At 35.6% G+C, this 19,077-nt stretch overlaps 2 protein-coding genes across 3 annotated transcripts in view; one reads left to right on the top strand and one right to left on the bottom strand.

The window, feature by feature from the left end:
* Positions 1 to 1,319: 1,319 nt before the first annotated feature.
* Positions 1,320 to 2,098, top strand: LOC105223606 (chorion protein S16). The gene is made up of 2 exons (XM_011201363.4): positions 1,320 to 1,770; positions 1,915 to 2,098. Exons 1-2 carry the CDS (start codon positions 1,407 to 1,409, stop codon positions 1,983 to 1,985), a joined length of 435 nt encoding a protein of 144 aa, XP_011199665.2. The 5' UTR covers positions 1,320 to 1,406; the 3' UTR covers positions 1,986 to 2,098.
* A 4,164-nt stretch (positions 2,099 to 6,262) lies between these two features.
* Positions 6,263 to 19,077, bottom strand: part of LOC105223604 (paramyosin, long form) — a 30,753-nt gene continuing 17,938 nt past the window's right edge. The window contains exons 1-7 of one of the 2 annotated variants that reach the window (XM_011201362.4): positions 16,504 to 16,664; positions 16,306 to 16,427; positions 14,506 to 16,014; positions 8,325 to 8,844; positions 8,154 to 8,249; positions 7,806 to 8,087; positions 6,263 to 7,102 (exon numbers count right to left, since the gene is read on the bottom strand). In XM_011201362.4, coding sequence (XP_011199664.2) covers positions 6,908 to 7,102; positions 7,806 to 8,087; positions 8,154 to 8,249; positions 8,325 to 8,844; positions 14,506 to 15,329 — 1,917 coding nt within the window. In that variant the 5' untranslated portion in view covers positions 15,330 to 16,014; positions 16,306 to 16,427; positions 16,504 to 16,664 and the 3' untranslated portion in view covers positions 6,263 to 6,907. Of the gene's footprint in view, positions 7,103 to 7,805; positions 8,088 to 8,153; positions 8,250 to 8,324; positions 8,845 to 14,505; positions 16,015 to 16,305; positions 16,428 to 16,503; positions 16,665 to 18,732; positions 18,846 to 18,909; positions 19,038 to 19,077 lie in introns of those variants that run through there. The other variant, XM_011201359.4, reaches the window with a different exon arrangement.

The raw sequence follows: 19,077 nt of genomic DNA, 5'->3' as shown, positions 1-19,077 counted from the left end.
CAACTTTAATGAGATATTTATCTAGTAAGGATTAATGAGATATTTATCTAGTAGGTTTCTAAACTTATTATAGCACTTTATTTAAGAACACCTCAAGCGCTGCCATTTCGGGTTCTCCACATGTATTAGCCCAAAAACTCTCTAATGTCCATCTCTTAACCAATATAGGCTCATTCTCCAATATATTGTCGAGTAGATAGGTAGGGTCACCAAAATAGCTCTCCATTGTCCATCACTTAACCTTAATTCTTCTCAGAGCTTAGTGATCCAATATAAAGTAAGTCTACCCTATGGGCCACTTAAATTCACAAGTCGTTAGAGGCAGCTAAATTTGGTAGAACTTACACAAAGAGGAACACTATAAACAGCCTGGTTCAAGCTATCCAACAAAGGTTGGACAAGTTAAACGAAGAATGAATTGTTGTCTAAATATTTCTTGGAACTTAAGCGCTCATAGAAGTAGTTTGCCATTACGATGGAGTTATTGCTTAAAGATGTAAATATTAAATTTCCGTGGGAAGCTTTGAACTATAGATGGTTGCTTTCATTCCTGATTTTGAATCTTGTTTTAAAGGCACACATAGAATATATAGATTTTGATAAGAATAGACATTTAATACATTTTCTTAGATTACCGCAGTACTAAATTATTACTACTAAACAGAGACTTGCTAATACAAGTGCTTCGACTAAAGCGTCTATTTAAAGCTGAAACTATTTTCCTTTACATTACTTTGACTTTAAGAATGAGTATCTCGAGCTTGGGTTTTTTAAGGGAGACTTAAGGAAAATGAAGTTCAGGTTTCTTGTGTTGGCGTATGAAACATATTTCAAAACTAATTATTAATACTATCCATAAATATATTGGGGACATAAGCTCAAAAAAGTCTGTGCATTTTCTTGCCAATTGCGAAAACTAAACTATTCTTTGCGGTAATGCCAGCATAATGTCTTACCACTATGCCCTTTGTCCAAGTCGAAAGTCGAAAGAACTTAAGTAAATCATTCTGCAATTTTTTTTGTGAGTAATCAATATAACCACGACGCTGTTAGTCGAAGTTGAAAATTATCGCCGTTCAGCTAACACGCTCATAGAGTACTGCTGAAGACAATATTGCACAGCGCTATTCGCAAATTTACCAGCGTTGAACTGTACGGAGTTTAATCTATGGGGCCTGTAGCTAGCTAAAGCCAGCTGGTGTTCGGCATAGTCAAGCAGAAGCTCGAATTTCTAGATTTAGTCACGTAAGGTGGCACGCATCTCGCCGACTTTTCAAGTACTCGCTATAAAAGCAAAACTGTGTCAATGACGCCGCATTAGTTTACCATTTGCAGCGCCAAAACAACGCATTAGAAGAATTTGTGCGGAACAACGCGATATTACCCAAAAAATAAGTAGTACAAAAATGTTCCGCTTCACGGTTAGCTTCGTGATCATGGCTGTGTGTTTGTGCACGTCTGCGTGGGCTTCGCAATACGGTGGCGCGGCACCGGCAGCATCCTCGTCATATGGTGGCGGTGCCGCTGGCGGCTCATCGGCCGCCCAGGTTATTACACTACCCGCCAATGTTGAAGCTCAAGCTGCCGCTTTGACGAATGCCGCTGGCGCAAAGGCGACCGCTGCCAAAATCAATGCCCTGAAATGGGATCTGCTTAACTTGTACGGCTACGAAATCGGTTATCCATTGTTGGTGAAGAAGTACGGACCCTTGACTTCTTTGTTCTCTGCCTCGCTGCCACCACGCAGTTTTGTCGGAAAAATCGATCCCGGTAAGTAAAAATTTTGTGAACTGGACACGAGAGCGTTGCGTTCGAGCGACCTTGTTTTATATGCGATATTTTAATTAAAATTTTTTGCCTTATGATTCATTTCTAAGTTTTGCTAATCGTAAATTACTTTCGTTTTCCTTACAGCTTTCTTGAAAGACTCTTATGGCAAAATCAAACATGTCGGTGAAAGCACGATCGGTGTTGTGGCAATCTAAGATGATCGCGCCTAAAACGCGAATGTAAATTAGTGCGACTGAAACCTTAATACTAAAAGTAGCTTGATAATAAAGCTGTTGTTTTTTAAGTGGAAAACTCTGACTTTTATTTTGAATCTTTATGTGGAATTAATTCTTATTCTCTAAGACTTTTAATATATATTAAGCGTTCTTTTTGATTGATTCACCGCAAATAATCGTTGTCAAGATGAATAGGTGCTTGTTTTAAGTAATGTTTGATAGTTATGTTGATCAGTCAAATGCCTGATTTAATTCCGGGTGACTTCTGGCTGTACAGCAAACTCAAACAACCGCTTCATCGTTCAACCGGTGGAAAACGTTTTGAGTCAATTGAAGCCATTAATCGTGAATCGCAACGCGCTTTAGAGGTTATTGCGGAAATTGACTTTAACAACTGTTTCGAGGATTGGAAAAAACCGGCACAATTGTCTTAGGAGCAAAGAGTATTACGTTGAGGGGGACGACATAGATTTTGTAGAATAAATTAAGAATTTTAATCTTAAGAACAAAGTCTTATATATTGATTCCGACTTGACTACGATCGTTCATCTAAATGTAATAGTGGTCTGATATCAGCGGTTCTGACAAATGAGTGGGAAGAGATCAATTATTGGACGAAGATGATTAAATGAATTATTATAAATTATTAAATTCTCTATTTAAGTACACATTTGACTTCAAAACCTTAGTACCAACCTGAAAACTTGGCTACATTTCTATATCCTAATTAAAAATGTCAGTAAAACTCATAGAGTTTGGCTTTGTAGTGGTTGAAAGAACATCTACTATAGATAGTATTCGACATTACCAATAGAGGCCAATGTAGATGTCAAACCGACTTTGCACTGGTCCTGTTAACCTTAATCGTGTCGTTTTTAGCATAGATACCTTTACCCATTTATGTTTTTTATCTGGCTTGATATGACGCCTATATTGTATATATGTACGTGTAAAGAATTAAGCATATAATGCTTTATTGATAAATCTGTTTATGGGTTATTATCTTGCCATTTATTTATCAATAAAGAATTCTCTGCTTAATTCTTTATTCGTATATACAGGCTTCACACCAAGGCAGAAAATGTAAATTGGTTAAGACAAGACAAGAAACCATGAACAGCTATGTTTCGAGGGAATGTAAAAGAAAGTACGATTTGAAGGCATTAAGCTAACTGGGATGTAAAACTCCCGAAGCCAAAATAGGGCAGAGGTAACTGGCAAGCATTTTGTTGATTTGGATCTCATATGCATGAACGATGTTCTATAAAATATGCCGAGGGTAAGTTTAATTCGAAAGTGATTAGCTATTCAGTAAAACTTTGAACCTGAGACTTTCTTAAAAATATATATGCCTATGGTGATAATATATAATAGCATGCTCTATTGATAATTTACTAGAAACAGCCGAAAACATTTCTGTAGTCGGCCTAATATTTTGCTGAAATTTATTGGAATGAGAAGAGCGTATTTCCGTGCTTGACCTATTTTAAAATAATAACTTAAAAATATTATTGGTTCATATACCCATTATTTACATATTTTTATTCAAGGTATATATGTACCTAAAAAGATCAGATAATGTATTATGAATAATTACGTATACTCGTACATATAATTGAGTCTTTCAGACCGAAATCGTTGGAACAACAGAAGATTTAGTGAACTCATTCCTTCTAAATAATGCTACTAACATAAACCTTGTAACAGCAATTGAGACTATACGTAACGCCAATACTTAGGTTATGCAAGCAGGTAATAACTAGACTTATAGTAGGTTACTCGGTTAATACCATCTGGGTACTCAGTCATATAAGAATAAATGAAATCGAAAAGTGCCTGGGAACACAATTTCTCTAAGCTACCCCCAATCATTCAGTTCCTTCAACGATTGTTTGAAGCAATGGATCCTAGAGGAACATCTCTGGTCTTGAAATACTAGCAATACCGGGTATAGTATTATATAAAGTTACTTAGGGTTATTTTTGATGACATACAGACCAAACAGCTTCTACTTCTATGAGAAAGGGAACTAAATAATATTGTAAGGGTCATCACAGGGCACCTACGCTTAAGATCTCATCTCCAGAGAATTGAAAAAGGAGTTCAGCGGAACGCAGAGTAGGAGTGTAGGATGATGGACGCTATTTTTGCGAATGCCCAGCCTTCAACCGGCTGAGACGGCAATCTTCTACGGCTTTCATTTTTTTAAATCAAGACACGTTAGTCAGCTGAGATGGAAACAATCAATATTTTACTAAATCTACTGAGTTGCTTGATAAGGCTTAATTGCGATTGGCTGCGGTCTACCGCTCATACAATCAACCAATGTGGCTCACTTATTTTGCGAGATTTTGACTTATAAGTTAACTTTGAAAACATTTAGAAAGATCAATATTATTGGGTTATATAATATATCGATATATCTTCTACCTTCTAAATATAAGCGCATGATTAAAATTACCGTTTTTTTATATAATGAGTGATCTAAGTAGAGATACTGTTTTCAATACACTTTTTTTGATAGATCATGGGTGAGTCGCGTGAAGCTTTCATGTTATTTTTGTTCAGTATTGTTTGGCATTCCACCGTGGAAAGACTAACGCCTGAACTACGTTTACAAATCGTTCAACTTTATTACGAAAATTCACGTTCTGTAAAGAATGTGTTTCGAGCGCTTTGTTTAACTTATGATCAACATAGTCGGCCTACTAAGCGTACGACTTGTCGAGATTTTAAATTGAAAGCGTCTAAAATGCAGCTTGAGCAAGAACTAAAGCCGCTCGAGATATACAGGCGACATCGCTTCGCTCTAAGGCTCTTGAAAAGTTCCAAGAAGATCTGAATTTTTTGAGCCAAATATTCTTCAATGATGAGGCAAAAATTATGTCGGTGAGAATGTAACAGTGAATGAAGACTGTTATCACGCCATGATAACCGACTATTTGATGCTTGAAATTGGAACTCGTGATCTCGGCGACATTTGGTTTCACAAAACGTCGCTAATTCCCACACATCGCATCAATCAAGGGATTTATTGAGATAACGCTTCGGATAGCAGATAATAAAAGAGCGTGTGATATCACACTGTTAGACTTTTTTCTTGTGAGGAGCCTAAAGTTTATGCGGACAATCTCGCTTCGATTCGATACCTAAGAGCAAAACATCACGCGTGTCATTCATTAGTTACTAGTCGTAATGCTCGAGCAAGTCATCGAAAATTGGACTCAACGCAAGACCATATGAGACGTAGTCGCGGTGAATATTTGAAAGAGATAATCTTCAAAAAATACGTGCCAAAGAATGTTCTTTCGAATGATGCTAAATATTTCCCATTAAATTTGAAGTTACTGTGTTTTTTCCTTAAAAAAGTCAGGAACCTCGAATTGGATCACCCTTTATAACAGTTTTATTTTCAAAACTTTTGTTAAGTACTCAGCCTTCTAGTAGTGTCTAAAAAATTCGTGGCATGACATTTTTGCTTACAAAACAAGATTTTTTTGCATGAAATCAAGCAGCTTTTTTGCGATGAGCATGAAAATGCCGTGACCCATTTAGTAACTGCTTGTTTGTTTTTAGTTTATTAATTTAATTTATGTATTTATTTCATCATTTCGTTTAATTGTATAAGTTATGATTTATATATGTATGTGTGTATGTATGTATGTTTGTAATGGTACTGTATTACTAAAGCATTTCAATATAAATACAATATTCATTATTAGTAAATAATAAAATCATGAACAAAATGACGTTATTCTTTGTAGTACTGCGCTAACTATATATGTATGTATGTATGCAATTAATTAATGAATTTATGTCAATATATAAATATAGTATATATATTTTTTAATTTAATAACAATCGGTTTTATTAAACAAAGTAATTCATTAGTGCATTAAGCGATGATTATCGATATTATTGATGTATGTATGTGTGTAAGCAAAGCTTGAAAATAACTTCGTTTCGGAACGAAAAACGAGATGAAAGCCAAACTTGTCTTCGTCGAGTTTTGTTTTTTCAATTTGAAGCTTTAAGCGACTTAGTGCAGGCGACTTTCTCTGAACTACGCACACACCTACAAGTGTGTGCGTGTGTGCCAGTTAGAGCTGGAGTGTTGCCATATCAAAATAGAAAACGAATTTACGCCGAAATTTGTTATATTTTTGTTTTTCTATTCACTTAAATTTCGTTCGTATTTTATTTTTCCATACATTTTACAAATATTTTTCGCTTTAGAAAAATAAACGCAGTATTCGTTAGTTGAGTTTTTGGTTTTCGCATTAATTTTCTTTTTTTCTGTTTTTAATTGTGTTCCATAGTAATTTTAACCTAAAAATCGCTAAAGCAACAACTAATACATATTTGTGTATGTATGTAGGTGTGTGTCTGACAATTTTCGAAAGGAAACGCTTTAGATTTTTTCCGTTTTTTTCTTTTTGTGCGCGCTCTCTCTCTCGCTCGTATTAATGGGATAGCTTACATTTATTTTTAGAAAAATTTCATTATATTCTATAAATATTTTTAATGTTTTTTTTTATGAGTTTTTTTTTTAATTCTCTTTTAACAAAAAATTTGAGTGGTAACAAAAATTAAATGTAAATTAAATAGGACATAGTTTAGTTTAGATAATTTATTTGTTGTTCATTTAATTAATTAAAAATACATGAACTGCTACGTTGCCGAGTTTACGGGATCGTCTTGGCAGCATAATTGTAGGCTTATGAGCGGCTTGAAGACCGAAGCTGTTGTCGTTGGTCCTCAACTTCATCATTTCTGTTGTTCTTATTGTTGTTGTTGTTATGTATGCCGTTATTTCATAAACTTTAAAATTATAATAAAAATGTTCAGTTGATTTGGTTTATGTTTTTTTGTTTATTTAATTTTATTTTTGTGCGAATAATTTATTCGGTGATCGTTCTTGTTGTCTCCTGAATGTAGACCTGAGAGCCGGGAACGGTGGAGGTGGTGACGAATGTGCGATGCTTGGCGCGGATCATGTTCAAGTTGGTTTCGGCGCATTCGGCACGATCTTCGGCAGCTTCGAGTTCACGTTGGAAACGGCGGACGCGGGTCACGGACTGTTGAGACATGCCCTCCTGTGGGTGGTTAAAGAGGGAAGAAAAAAAATGTGCATAGTTAATGACAGTGCTTAAGCTTTAAGGAACTTAAGAAAGAAAGCAAAATCTTATAACGAAAAGTAAAAGAAGGAGCAATTTATGTATTAAACGTAGCTCTGTGACCCAGTTAAAGACAGACTAAGAAAAAACTTATATAACAATTTGTGCTTCATTTTTGGTAAGTGAGTTCTAAATATTGGAAAAGTAACGTTTCATGCTCTAACAGATGTTGGAAGATCATTTTTTAAAGAAAGCAGAGTTCACAGAAACTAACGCACTTTCGAACATAACTTGGAACTTTTGTGACAATAATGCTATGAGGACTTCCTTTGTGGAGAACTAATGTTATGACTCCAACTTTCTTACTAAGTTAGTCTATAAAATCAGAGCTGTCAGGAAGTTCTTTAAAGAACGTGCTAAGATGACCCAACATTGGAAAAGTTTAGCCAAAGTTTTTACAACAGAAAATTTAATAAAGAAAACGTTCTTCCAGCAAAAGAAAGCCCTCAATACCTTTGCGAAAAGATGCATAATAAAGTAAATATAGAAAAATGCAACCATAAACATTTATTTTATTTAACTTGTCTTTCATAAATTCGCCAACTAATTGGCATATCAACAATTCCCTATATTTATTTATTTACCAACTTTATTTAACTACAACGGAATAAGAGTATGTTACCTGTTCGGCCAGTTGACGCTTGAACAAGTTAACCTTGGCAACCGATTTGTCCAAAGCTTCCTGCAACAAAATGATGTTCTTTTGGTCCTCTTCGCATTGTACCATGACTTCCTTGACGGTGCGTTCCTTCTTTCTCAAGATCTTGATGGTTTCAGCGTGTCTCCTCTTCTCTTCTTCCAGTTCCAATTCCAAATCACGTACGCGGGCCTCCAATTTGCTGATGATGCGCTTGCTACCGGCGACAGCGTTCAGTTCAACCTCTTCCAAACGGATGGACAAGTTCTAGGCGTTTAAAAGGAGTTATGTTTTTTAAACCAAACTTGCAAGGAAAATTACAATTTGTCATACCTTGACTTCGACTTCCAGAGATTTCTTGATGGTTTCCAATTTGACGACACGTTCTTGTTCCTCATGAACAATTTCAATGGTACGCTTGAGTTCAATCTGTATGAATATTAGGGTTTTTATAGTATTAATTCATCTCTTTTTTAATGTGTAAGTGTTTTGTTTTCTACTAACCTGAACCTTCTGGTAGCGTTCATCGCTGATTCTCAATTCTTTGGTGACTTCCTCGTAGTCAGCGGCGACAACCGACAATTCTTGCTCCAATTTCGACTTCAACGACACCAAGTTGACGTTGACGGTGCTCAGTTCATTGATGCGGGTCTGCGCCTCCTCGTACTGCAATTCAACGGTGCGCTTAGCACGCACAGCGCTGTCCAAATTCGAGCGGACTTCTTCCAGTTCACCGTTGAGGGCAGCCAAGCGGCGCTGAGCCACATTGTACTGATCCAAAGTGGCCTGCAACTGGCGTTGTACATCCTCGTAGTGTGCCTGCAATTCGGTCAATTGCAATGATTGCTTCTTGATAACCTTTTGCAAATCGATGTTGGTCTTGTTGGCCACATCCAAGGACATTTCCAGTTCGGTGATTTGCACCTGCAACTTCTTCTTGATGCGTTGTACTTCGGTCTTCAAGCGGGTCTCAGCCTCAACCACGCGAGCATTCAATTGTTCGATTTCGATGGCGGTTTGCTTGCTGCATGGGTGGTAAAAAAATGGAATTATGAGTAAGATGCATTTGGATATGAATTGAAGTAGTTTAAAAGTATGTCACATTTGTGATTTGGAGATTATGGATACGCCATAAAAATTACCTCATTTCTAGCTATTTTTTAATATTACCAAATACAATGAGTACCGTTTTCGTACTTGTTCTTGACCATACTTTGAAGACCACCTGCTTATTTCGTACATAATTGTAAAGTATTTACTTAAACAGCTAGATAATTGGCAATAAACTATAATTTGAACAAATATCTGTAGTTTTTGGCCCTCTGCCTTATATACGAGTCCCTGCTGTGCAAGGGAATAGTTAATTGGGAACAGTCTTTAGGGCAGTGGTGTGGTTATTCTCACTTTCTTATACCCACTTTGAGGAGGGAAATTAAATATTTAATATTTGATCGGAAATAATGGTTCTATGTTGAAATATATATGAGTTTTACGGTCTATATAGTGAACTACACTTTTAAGTAACCTCACTGACGTCTAGCATATTCTATTTACACTCTGTTTTTTTCTGGAATCGATCCGTTTTACTTGATTTCTTGACCTGAACTCTGAATTAGCGCGCTTTCAGTTGCACGTTTAAGTTTTTTAAAAGTCCCATTTTAATATTTTCCAAAATCCATTGGATCGACCATAGGTAAATCGTAAAGAAGTTCATAAATAAATTTCAGAAGTTCGAGTTTTGCAAATTAAGATAAAAGCATATTCAAAACATAGATATTCAAATAAAAAGATGCTTCGAATTAATTTAAAAATAAAAAAAAAAATATTTAAAATATTTGAAATTGAAATTTAAAAATATTTCGACCGAATTGCTTAAACTGTTAAATTTTGTAAATCGGATTCTAAAAAATTTCAATTTTTAAATAAATTTCACATGTTAGAATTTTCGAGGTTAGTAAAATTGTATTAAAAATTAAAATATTATATATGTATTTCAATCAAGTTAAAAATAAATTCGAATTTAAAATAATTTTAGAAGTTCGAATTTTCGAAATTAAAAAATAGTAATTTTCTAAAACTGGTGGATGTGTTTTCAATACAAAAATCAATACTTTTGCGTACTTGATATATCTTTTACATTTAATAATCAAATATATTTGACTTCAATAAATTTCGAGTTCAAAAAGTTATCTTTCACTTCAAAGGTGTAAGCCAAACAGAAGATAATGCGGTTGGCAGAGAATCGGTACATATGTATGTATATAAGCATATGTGTGTATGTATGTATGTATGTGCAATGAAATGCCAGAACAAAGGTGATTCGAATTCTTGTGTGAACAAATATCTCAAAGTGCATACACATGTTTCCAATGCAGTCAATCAGCGAACTTGTCACAATTACTCGCATTCCAATCTCTTACTTAGGCTTTTCTGCAAGCATGCCAATGCAGACATTTACGCTGATGCATCATCCAACTAAAATTAGCTGTTAATTCGCAATGTATTTAAGTATTTTAATGCAATTGATGTTGCTATTTAATCGCACAAAATAAATATTATGTAATTCAATTGTAATGTTTCTTAATTTAGGTTGTGATGCCACATCGAGATTATCACAAACGGGTTCGCTATGAGTCAGCACCTTAGGAATGGTGGATGTTGTCAGGTTTGTACGCGGTTTGTTATTTTTACTTGGCAAACGTTGCACAGGTGATTGCCGCAACGGTATGTGGATATTTGGGTCGCCATAGCGACGGCAATGATGACTAGTTTGTGCAGATTTGGGATATGCTGTGGGCGATCACTAAGGTGAAGTAACGGTGATGTGGTGTGCCTTAAATGGACAGGGATGCTTGATACTTCTCAATGGATGGGCTGCAGGCGTGTGTATTTTTTTTAGGAATACAAGCTCGATAGTAGAGAGAATTCAAATGATAGTAAAGGGAAGGTATTAACGTTGCTTTTGGAGATAATTTTTTGTTATAATTAGTTTGATGTACTTCATATCTGATTCCTTTTTATGTTCGCAAGTTTTTTTTGGACTTAAGTTGCTAAAAAAATATTCCAATCCATGTACATTAGATTGGCTTGTACATATATGCATACTAACCCCAAAAAACCACATATCTGTAAGCATTATTTTTATAATTACACATTAGCATCTATGTGCTTAAGCATTCCGTTCCGCAAATTTTCATTTTATAGTGTTTATTTTAAATTTTAATGCTTTCCTTCACAGTTATACATATATTTTCATTATTTTTTGTTTTTGGCATACTAAATTTTAATCCACACTAATGTGTTTGGCTGGCAGACGACTTTTATGTTTCGTTTAGTCTGTGATTACTTTAAATTCCCTTAAAGATTTGCTGAGATTTATTTAATTTGCAAATATTATTTGCTTGCTTTTAGATTATTTGTGTACGTTTGCATTTCGCAGCGCCTGTATTTGCGCAAATTTCATTATGCTTGCGCTCGAAACTGTCATGAGGCATCACTTTGTTTGCAAAACTTTTAAAATGTGATTTTTTTATTTAAGAATTTGTTATTTTGAAGGACAGCAAAATACAATTGAAAATTAAAATAAAAAAATTAAAATATAAAGAAATTTAAAAAGCGTTTCTGAAGGCCGCACGAGTAATTTTGTAATGTTTTTTTGCTTGTTTGTGCCATTTAGTATTGAAATTCTGCAAAGTTTGCTTTTTGTTTTGAAATATTATATAAATTCTTGTATATATGTTATTGGTTTATGTGGATCATGTGGTAAGTAGGTTATTGACATAGTATAGTATAGCAGATATATTGACACCTCAATGCAGTAAAATGGTTTTTTAATAGAAATTGAACTTAATATCCAAGACATGTGTAGATATTCAAATAATTAATTATTCGAACTTCCACAAAAATTTTGAAATTTGAAATTAATTCGCAGCTTTAATTTCAAATTTCAAAATTTTTGTGGAAGTTCGAATTTTCGAAAATTGTAATTGTAAAAGTAATTAAAGTTTACCATGATATGTTAGCAACAGCGGTAAAAAAATAATATGAAGAAAAAATTATTTTTTAATAATTTATTTAGTTATGATATTTCAGCCATAATTATTAAAATGGTTTTTTTTACCGAAAATTGTTTCCATTGCTATATAAATCATGAACTCATAAACATAAAATATCAAATATCGAATTTTCGAAATAGCAGTTTTTGATTGTTATCACTATGCCAAAACTTGAAATTTGGAATTTGGAGAATATTTTATGATTATAAAGCAGTTCAGAGTTTTTGCCCAAATACATTCTCAGAAATAATGTTAAAATATTTATAGACATTTCAAAAAAATTGATAAAGCCTCAAATATTGTTTTCGAATTTCGAAAACTGTTTTTTAGTACTTAGTTATCCTTACAAATAGTTTATTTATTGTTTTTATAAGAAAAAATTACATATTTAAGTATGTTTTCAAAAACTATTACAAATATTCCATTTTCGAAATAGTAGTTCTTGAAATTTGTCACCTAAAATTTGAATTTTTAAGGATATCATTATGTTAAAAAGCAATATGAAGACTTATGCAAGCCCATTTTCAGAAATAGTGTTAAAATATTTATAGACATTTCAAAAAATATTTTAAAAAAAATCTCAAAAATCGTTTTCGAGTTTTGAAAACTGTTTTTACTACTTAGTTATTCTAAAAATACTTTCTCTAATGTTTTAAAATTAATTTGAAGCTGCACAAAAATAGTTTCATTTAAAGTTTTAAGTGTTTGTAGAGTCGTATAATAATCAGCTGGACTAGCGAAAAATTGAAATTGGTTGTCTCATGGGGAGACGGTTTGAAACAATTTCATCTCTTAGAATATTGTTAGTAAAGTTTGGACAGAAATTTCCATATTTCGAAAACAATGTTTTTGGAAAAAAAATTTGCTTGTGCCATTTGAAAAATCCACTTTTCTGAAGTTGAAGAAATATCAGTTAAATAGCTTAATAATTGCCATCACCCTTTCGAACTGAATACCTTCGCAAGCCATCTAATCAAGTATCTGAGGATCTTAAGATTTTGCTTATATTTTCGTAAAAATTTGAGGAGTATGTGCATCAGATTTACTTTTTTTTAACAAATTAAATGCACAATATTAAAAAAGTCATATTATTGGAATTATTGTGGTTTTAAAAAAATCTAAAACTCTTTCATCTATACTTCATAGTTTTTCTCAAAAATTTCCAAAAAAATGATTTTTAGATTTTTAAAAATTTTTGGAAATAATTTGTCCCAAGCTTTATGATTTCCAACTTACTAATTTCTCTCTGCCTTTTTGCCTTTAACTTTCTCAAAAAAAAGAAAAATAAAGCATTGCTCCAATATTTTGATAATCTAGCCATCTGCTCATATGAAATAAGTACGTAAGCACCTCCTATAACGGAAGTATATGCATAATTTACCCAATAATATGAGCATATCAGCTGCATTGACAAACGACCTTATAAATCATAAAAGTTCTGTGTGTTTGGCACGGTATATGCACTGCCGTTAATTACGACTATGATCGATTGCGCTGTCAGCGTCCATCATCTTCATTTACTTAGCGATTTCACTCTTGCCATATATACATACATATGTATATTTTTTTGTGTAGAAAATATGAAGGCACTGCAGCCCATTTCTTCTTAAACAAATAAATTTGATATTTGAACGCAAGCTTCCCAAAAACTTGTAGCTTTTAAAAACTACAACAACCGAAAATGCATGAAAAACTGTTGGCTTTTTGTTTTTTTTTCAAAATTTTTGCGTTGAAAAATCCAATGCGCTTGTTGCCAAAAATACGGCAAACGCAAATTCTGAATTTTTTTATTTCTTTAACTTTAATTTTTGTTTGTTTTTCACAACCCAAAGCCAGAAATTTTGCGGCGAACTGCTCGATGCTGGTTTTGCGTTAATTTTATGCGAAAAAATACAAAATTTGCAAATAGATGAGTGAGAAAATATTGCGAAAATAAAGAGACAAATGCATTGAATTGAAAATTTAATCATTTTAATTGAAAAACAGCAAAAAATCATGCTCCTAAATGTGTACTTGTGTGTGTAAGTTTGTGCACTTTAATGCGACTTATAAAGATTTGTGTAGATATGTATGTAAATTGGTGAACGGCTGCGTCCTAAAAGGTATTTCATGCATTTGAATGTTAAATAATTTGCAACTATGCGCCTAACCGCGCTAAACAGGCGGTAGGCGGTGCGCAAGGGAAGATTTGCAAAGTGTTTTGTTGTTCCGAAATGTAATTTTTTAGGAGTCTGCAAACTTTTGGTGTATGAGTCACAGTGTAAATAGAGTAATTGATGCGAAGTTTAATTTGGTACATAACGGAAACCCTTACCGACAAACGCTGGTACGTGGAAATCTTACGCAGCGCGCGCCAAACTTCCGCTCCAGCACAGCCACAAAGCATGCTTACTCACGCTTACTTACGACGACTACAAAATTTTGCTAACAAACTAATACGCCACATACTTAACCTTCTTAAAACGCCTTCTTCAAGTTTGTGCGTTCTTTAGACCCTACCCTACCTTTTCTCCTACCCATACTTGTAGTGAAATTAATAATGTCCCCAATATATATAGGAATAGTCCTTCAATTTGGGATGTGTACGCATTACTTTGCGACATATCCAACACTTATCATCTATGCCACACCTTGAGTCCGCATAAAATTCGACCGTCTTCTGATTGAGCGTCGACAATTGACGCTTAACATTATGCAATGATGAGGAGACGCGATGATCGAGTTTATCGACCAGACGTTCGTCCATCAATTCGATATGATAGGCATGCGATGAGATGCGACTCTCCGGTGAACCGGAGCGTGCACGGCTCGTAGCACGACTTGCACGCACCAAAGTCTGTGCGAGAAAGTCCTCTTCTTCACGTTTCGAAGTCTTGATATTACGCTCGGATTCCGAGATGAGCGCCTGTGCTATGGCCGTGGCGGATTTGCCACGAATCGAACGTTTAAATTCGTCCGTCATGCGGGCACAATCATTATCCAACTCCATTCTACGTATGCGCTGTAATATTTTTAAAGTGTCTTGACGTATTAGATCCTCTAAATCCTGTTGACGGCGACGACGACGTTCACGCGAGCGTTCAATTACCGTATCGGGTTCTATATGCTTGTGAACACGCGCTGCGTCGGCGAGTTTTATCACACTGAATGGTGTACGCTTCCTAACGCGAAAATCAAGTAAAATTTCATCTGCCCGATGGGCACAGGCACGCGACAGGCGCAACACTTCATCGGCATCGTAACGACGTACCGGGTTTGAGGGGCGATATTGTCGCAGACCGCGCTCACTTGACCACGGCAAGTGCGGCGGATCGACATTTAGTTTCTTTGTTTTCGCATCCAAATAATCGAGCATCGGCTGATAGAAGTTCATTGTGTAGCCATAGTTGTCCTCATAGGCGTGTGTTGCCAAATGGCGGGTACGCGAGGGACGCAATCTGTATGTGAGCGCCATGATTTCTCTTTTACGCTCGGGCAGATAATCACAATTGGGTGGAGTAAAGGGTAGAGGGAGGGTTGGCGGTTTAGCAAACTAGATTTGTAGCAAGGGAAGCGCACACTGAGTTTGTCGATTTGTAGCGCCTGCAGTAAGGGTCTGGCGTTGCTGCGCCGTTTGGTTAAATGGGACGCAGCTCTGTCAAGTGTTTTAGTTTCGTTTGCGTGCGCTGTGTGTTTTTTGGTGAGCGCTATTCGCTTTTGCTAGATGAGGATCAGTTGTTGTATTCGTTGGGATCTGTATTACTTTGGGCAGTGCGTGTTGGCTTCGTTTTAGCTCGTTTGTTTTGTTTTTGTATTTGAGTAAGTGTGTGTATAATTGACTAATAGAAATGTATTGTACTTGAAATACAACTAGTTTAAATGATTTCAGTATAAAAAAGCATTTGCTGAGCAATCTGCAGTCACAGTAGACGAAAAATTGCAGGCGATCACTGAGTTCGCTGTCTCTGTTTGGCGTCGATTTTTTGCTTTGTGTTGTGTCTTTAGCCAACGTTTGCTGCTTCAGCGTTTCCGAGCGTCATTCACATTCACGCAATTTTCGAGTTTTGCTGATTTCGGCATTCGCCACAGTTGGCCGTAGAGCTTGTTGCTGGGTTTTATTTTCGCTGGCCACACAAAATTCGCTGAACACTTGGCGCGATCTATAAAAAGATTTAATGTATTTAAGTAATCGGTGTTCACTTGCGAGAGTTTGCTTTATTTTTCTGCTTGGCATTGCATTGACTTCAGCAGGAAGCCAGCAGTAGAATCTTATAAGGGTAGAGCTTTGCCATGATCGCGGCTGTCTTGAGTTGTCATAATGCATGGAATCCTTTATGAAATCTCGAGAAAATTACCGGGATCATCTCTCTCTAGGACACTAAGAACTTGAGAGTATTCAATGCTATAACACTCAATGCTCAAGATCACTTCGAAAACTTCCACATATTTACCTTCCAGCTAAATGTGCTCACGATAATTGCAATGAGCTGTCTCGTTAATCCTTTAATCCGTGTTCTTTACTCCTTCAACTTATTTAGCAAGCCAAATTGATTGTGTAACGTTCACTTTGTGGCTGTACAAGTTTCATAAGAAGTTCATTATTTATTATTATTTTTTCATAGCTCACAAGTTTTCTTCATTACACTTACTCAACACGATCGCGTTCGATTCCTTAACTCTCGTTCACTGTTGGCGCTTAGAAATATCAATATTGGATTTTTCCGTTATGAAAAGGGTTTTTGGTGAGAGTTTTTTTTCGTAAACTTCTCAATTCGATGCTATACGCCCAATTCTGTAAATCGTACTGATGCAAAATGGGTCAGTTAGTACACAGCGTTGCTTTCCGCTATCGATCGATCAATTCGTATCGATTTAGTACGAAGCGTTGTTTGTTTTCCTATTTTCTATGTATTTCATTGCTTTATTCCGAGGAATTTATAGGAAGCATTCTATTTAGCATTGATAGTGTCGCTAGTTTCTGTGCCAAAAATAAGTCAATAGCCGTTGCGATAATATCGTGGCTTTTTACTTCTCTGTTGTTCATGATGCAATGACCTTACACGTCACGTTCATGTTTTATCAAGCGGAAGTTGTAGGTTTGCCGGTTTAAAGTGCCAGCATATATACGACATTTTAATAAAGACCCCTTTAAGTATAAAAATATGCCAAAACGTTGCTGACAATCTTTTGATTCAAAAAGAGCTCGCGGACTATTAGGATACAGATCTCCTAAATTTGTTTCAAACACTTTTTGCTCGAATGGTTAACAGTAAAACTCTAGAGCGATGTCTTCACGCGAAGTATATTCCTCACTTAGGGTTTTTGCTTTGATTTCGTCTCATTGTTGGTTCTATAAGATGTTGCAAGTGGCTATTGTTGATAATAGTCTTCTGAGCTAAGAAGTGGTGCTCCCTTTTCGATATCCGATTTAGGTAATCGTGACAGAAGTGGTATACTTTCTACTATTTTTATATCCTTTTGACTTTTCCAAAGTACTCGAGGCTTCATTAAAGGTACTGATGAAATAGAAGAACTCAAGTGTTACATGCAAAACGATCTCCAATACCTAGGGTGACTTCTCGCGAGCTCTGTACCTTTACATTCCAATCAGGCCCTCTTTTATTTCGGTATGATGCTGTCTTACGTCTTACGTCTTACGCATTTATAAATGAGTCTTTAACAAACTATTACTAGACATAGATAAGACCTAAGGAGCTCTACTAAATAACTACGGGCGGAAACTGGTAGCAACCATATACAAGGACCGTCAGGCCTCATTGTCAAATATTAATTCTAGCGTAGTCAACTGAAGAAAGGCTTTAAGTTTACTTGGTCATAATATGGGAATTTTTTTGGCAACGAAAAGGCAGGCGAGTTGGTCAAGTTTAGATCCACTCTAGAAAGACTTGGGTATTGTACGCATACAAATACAAATGGAAATCAATTGTGAACTGCAAGATATTTCAGAAGTATGTGAATACTAGAGCTAAGGACATACTAATTAGGTTTAGGAAAGATATATAGAATAAAAAGTTTTCCAAAAATCAAAAATCCGGCTAAGAAAATTATTTTTTTCCAAAAACTTAAAAGGAGGTTTCTTTGAACAATAGTCAGTGAGGTCTCTAGAATAAATAAACTGCGATTTTTCTATTTTTTTACGAGTAAACTTCGAAATCTCTACAAGTTACTCACCGTCCTCGTACTGCGATATGGTGCAGAGGCGATACGAGTTTTTGAGGAAAGGTTCTGCGAAAGATTTATGGTCCTTTGCCCATTGGCAACGGTGAATACCGCATTCAATGGAGCATTGAGCTACACGAGATATACGACGACATTGACACAGTTAAGCGAATTAAGAGACAGCGGGCACGCTGGCTAGGTCATGTCGTCTCAATGGTTAAAAACACTCCAGTTCTGAAAGTATTCGATGTAGTACCCGTTGGGGGGAGCAGAGGAAGAGGAAGACCTTCACTCTGTTGGGATAACCAAAACTTGGAATCTCCAAGTGGTGCCAAACAGCGAAAAAGAAGATCGACTGGTGCGCTATTGTAAACTCGGCATAACCGCGTAAGCGGTGCCTATCCCAACAAAGAACAAGGTACTTTCAAATCTATAAGATATTTTTAAGAAGTTCGAAACTTGTTCTTAACTTTTAAGGAACAAGGAGGAGATAAGTTAGAGGATTAATCTTTGGATTGATCTCCATTTGGTTCACTTCATAAAATGACCAGAACTCATTTTTCAGATATTCACCATAGATATATGCAGATATAAAACAAAATCGTATATAGTATACAATCTTTAAAACTTTTCACAATACAAAATTTCCAAATCACAATTGAATGGTAAAGTTAGAAAGATAAGTTTAAGTGACTTACCGAATAGCCTCGATTTCCTCGTCCTTCTCAGCCAAGCGGCGTTCGGCATCATGGCGGTATTGATTGAAGTCAGCAGACAAGCGTTGAGCGCGTTGCTCCTCAGCCTTGCGACCCTGTATGAGACAAAAAAGCGACATTAATCATTTCTCTTCAGAATGTTTAGTTGCTAATGCTTACAGCTTCGGCTTCCTTGTAAGCAGCAGTCAATTCATCACGTTCATTCTCCAAACGGCGCAGTTCCAATTCCAATTCATGCAAGCGACGGTTCAATTCGTTGAGTGTGCCCTTGGCGTCATGGAGATCATCTGCGACGAGGGGTGAATTTAATGTGTATTAGTTAAATAT

This window comes from Bactrocera dorsalis, chromosome 5 (genome assembly GCF_023373825.1).
Source record: "Bactrocera dorsalis isolate Fly_Bdor chromosome 5, ASM2337382v1, whole genome shotgun sequence".
In the NCBI taxonomy this organism is placed as follows: domain Eukaryota; kingdom Metazoa; phylum Arthropoda; class Insecta; order Diptera; family Tephritidae; genus Bactrocera; species Bactrocera dorsalis.
Note: the sequence above shows the minus strand (reverse complement) of the source record. Positions and strands in the feature narration are given on the sequence as shown.

Bases quoted from the DNA above. Each gene is read 5' to 3' on its own strand.
- LOC105223606 (XM_011201363.4), top strand. From the start codon at position 1,407: ATGTTCCGCTTCACGGTTAGCTTCGTGATCATGGCTGTGTGTTTGTGC. The intron at 1,771-1,914 runs GTAAGTAAAAAT...TTTTCCTTACAG, and splicing joins TGTCGGAAAAATCGATCCCG to CTTTCTTGAAAGACTCTTAT.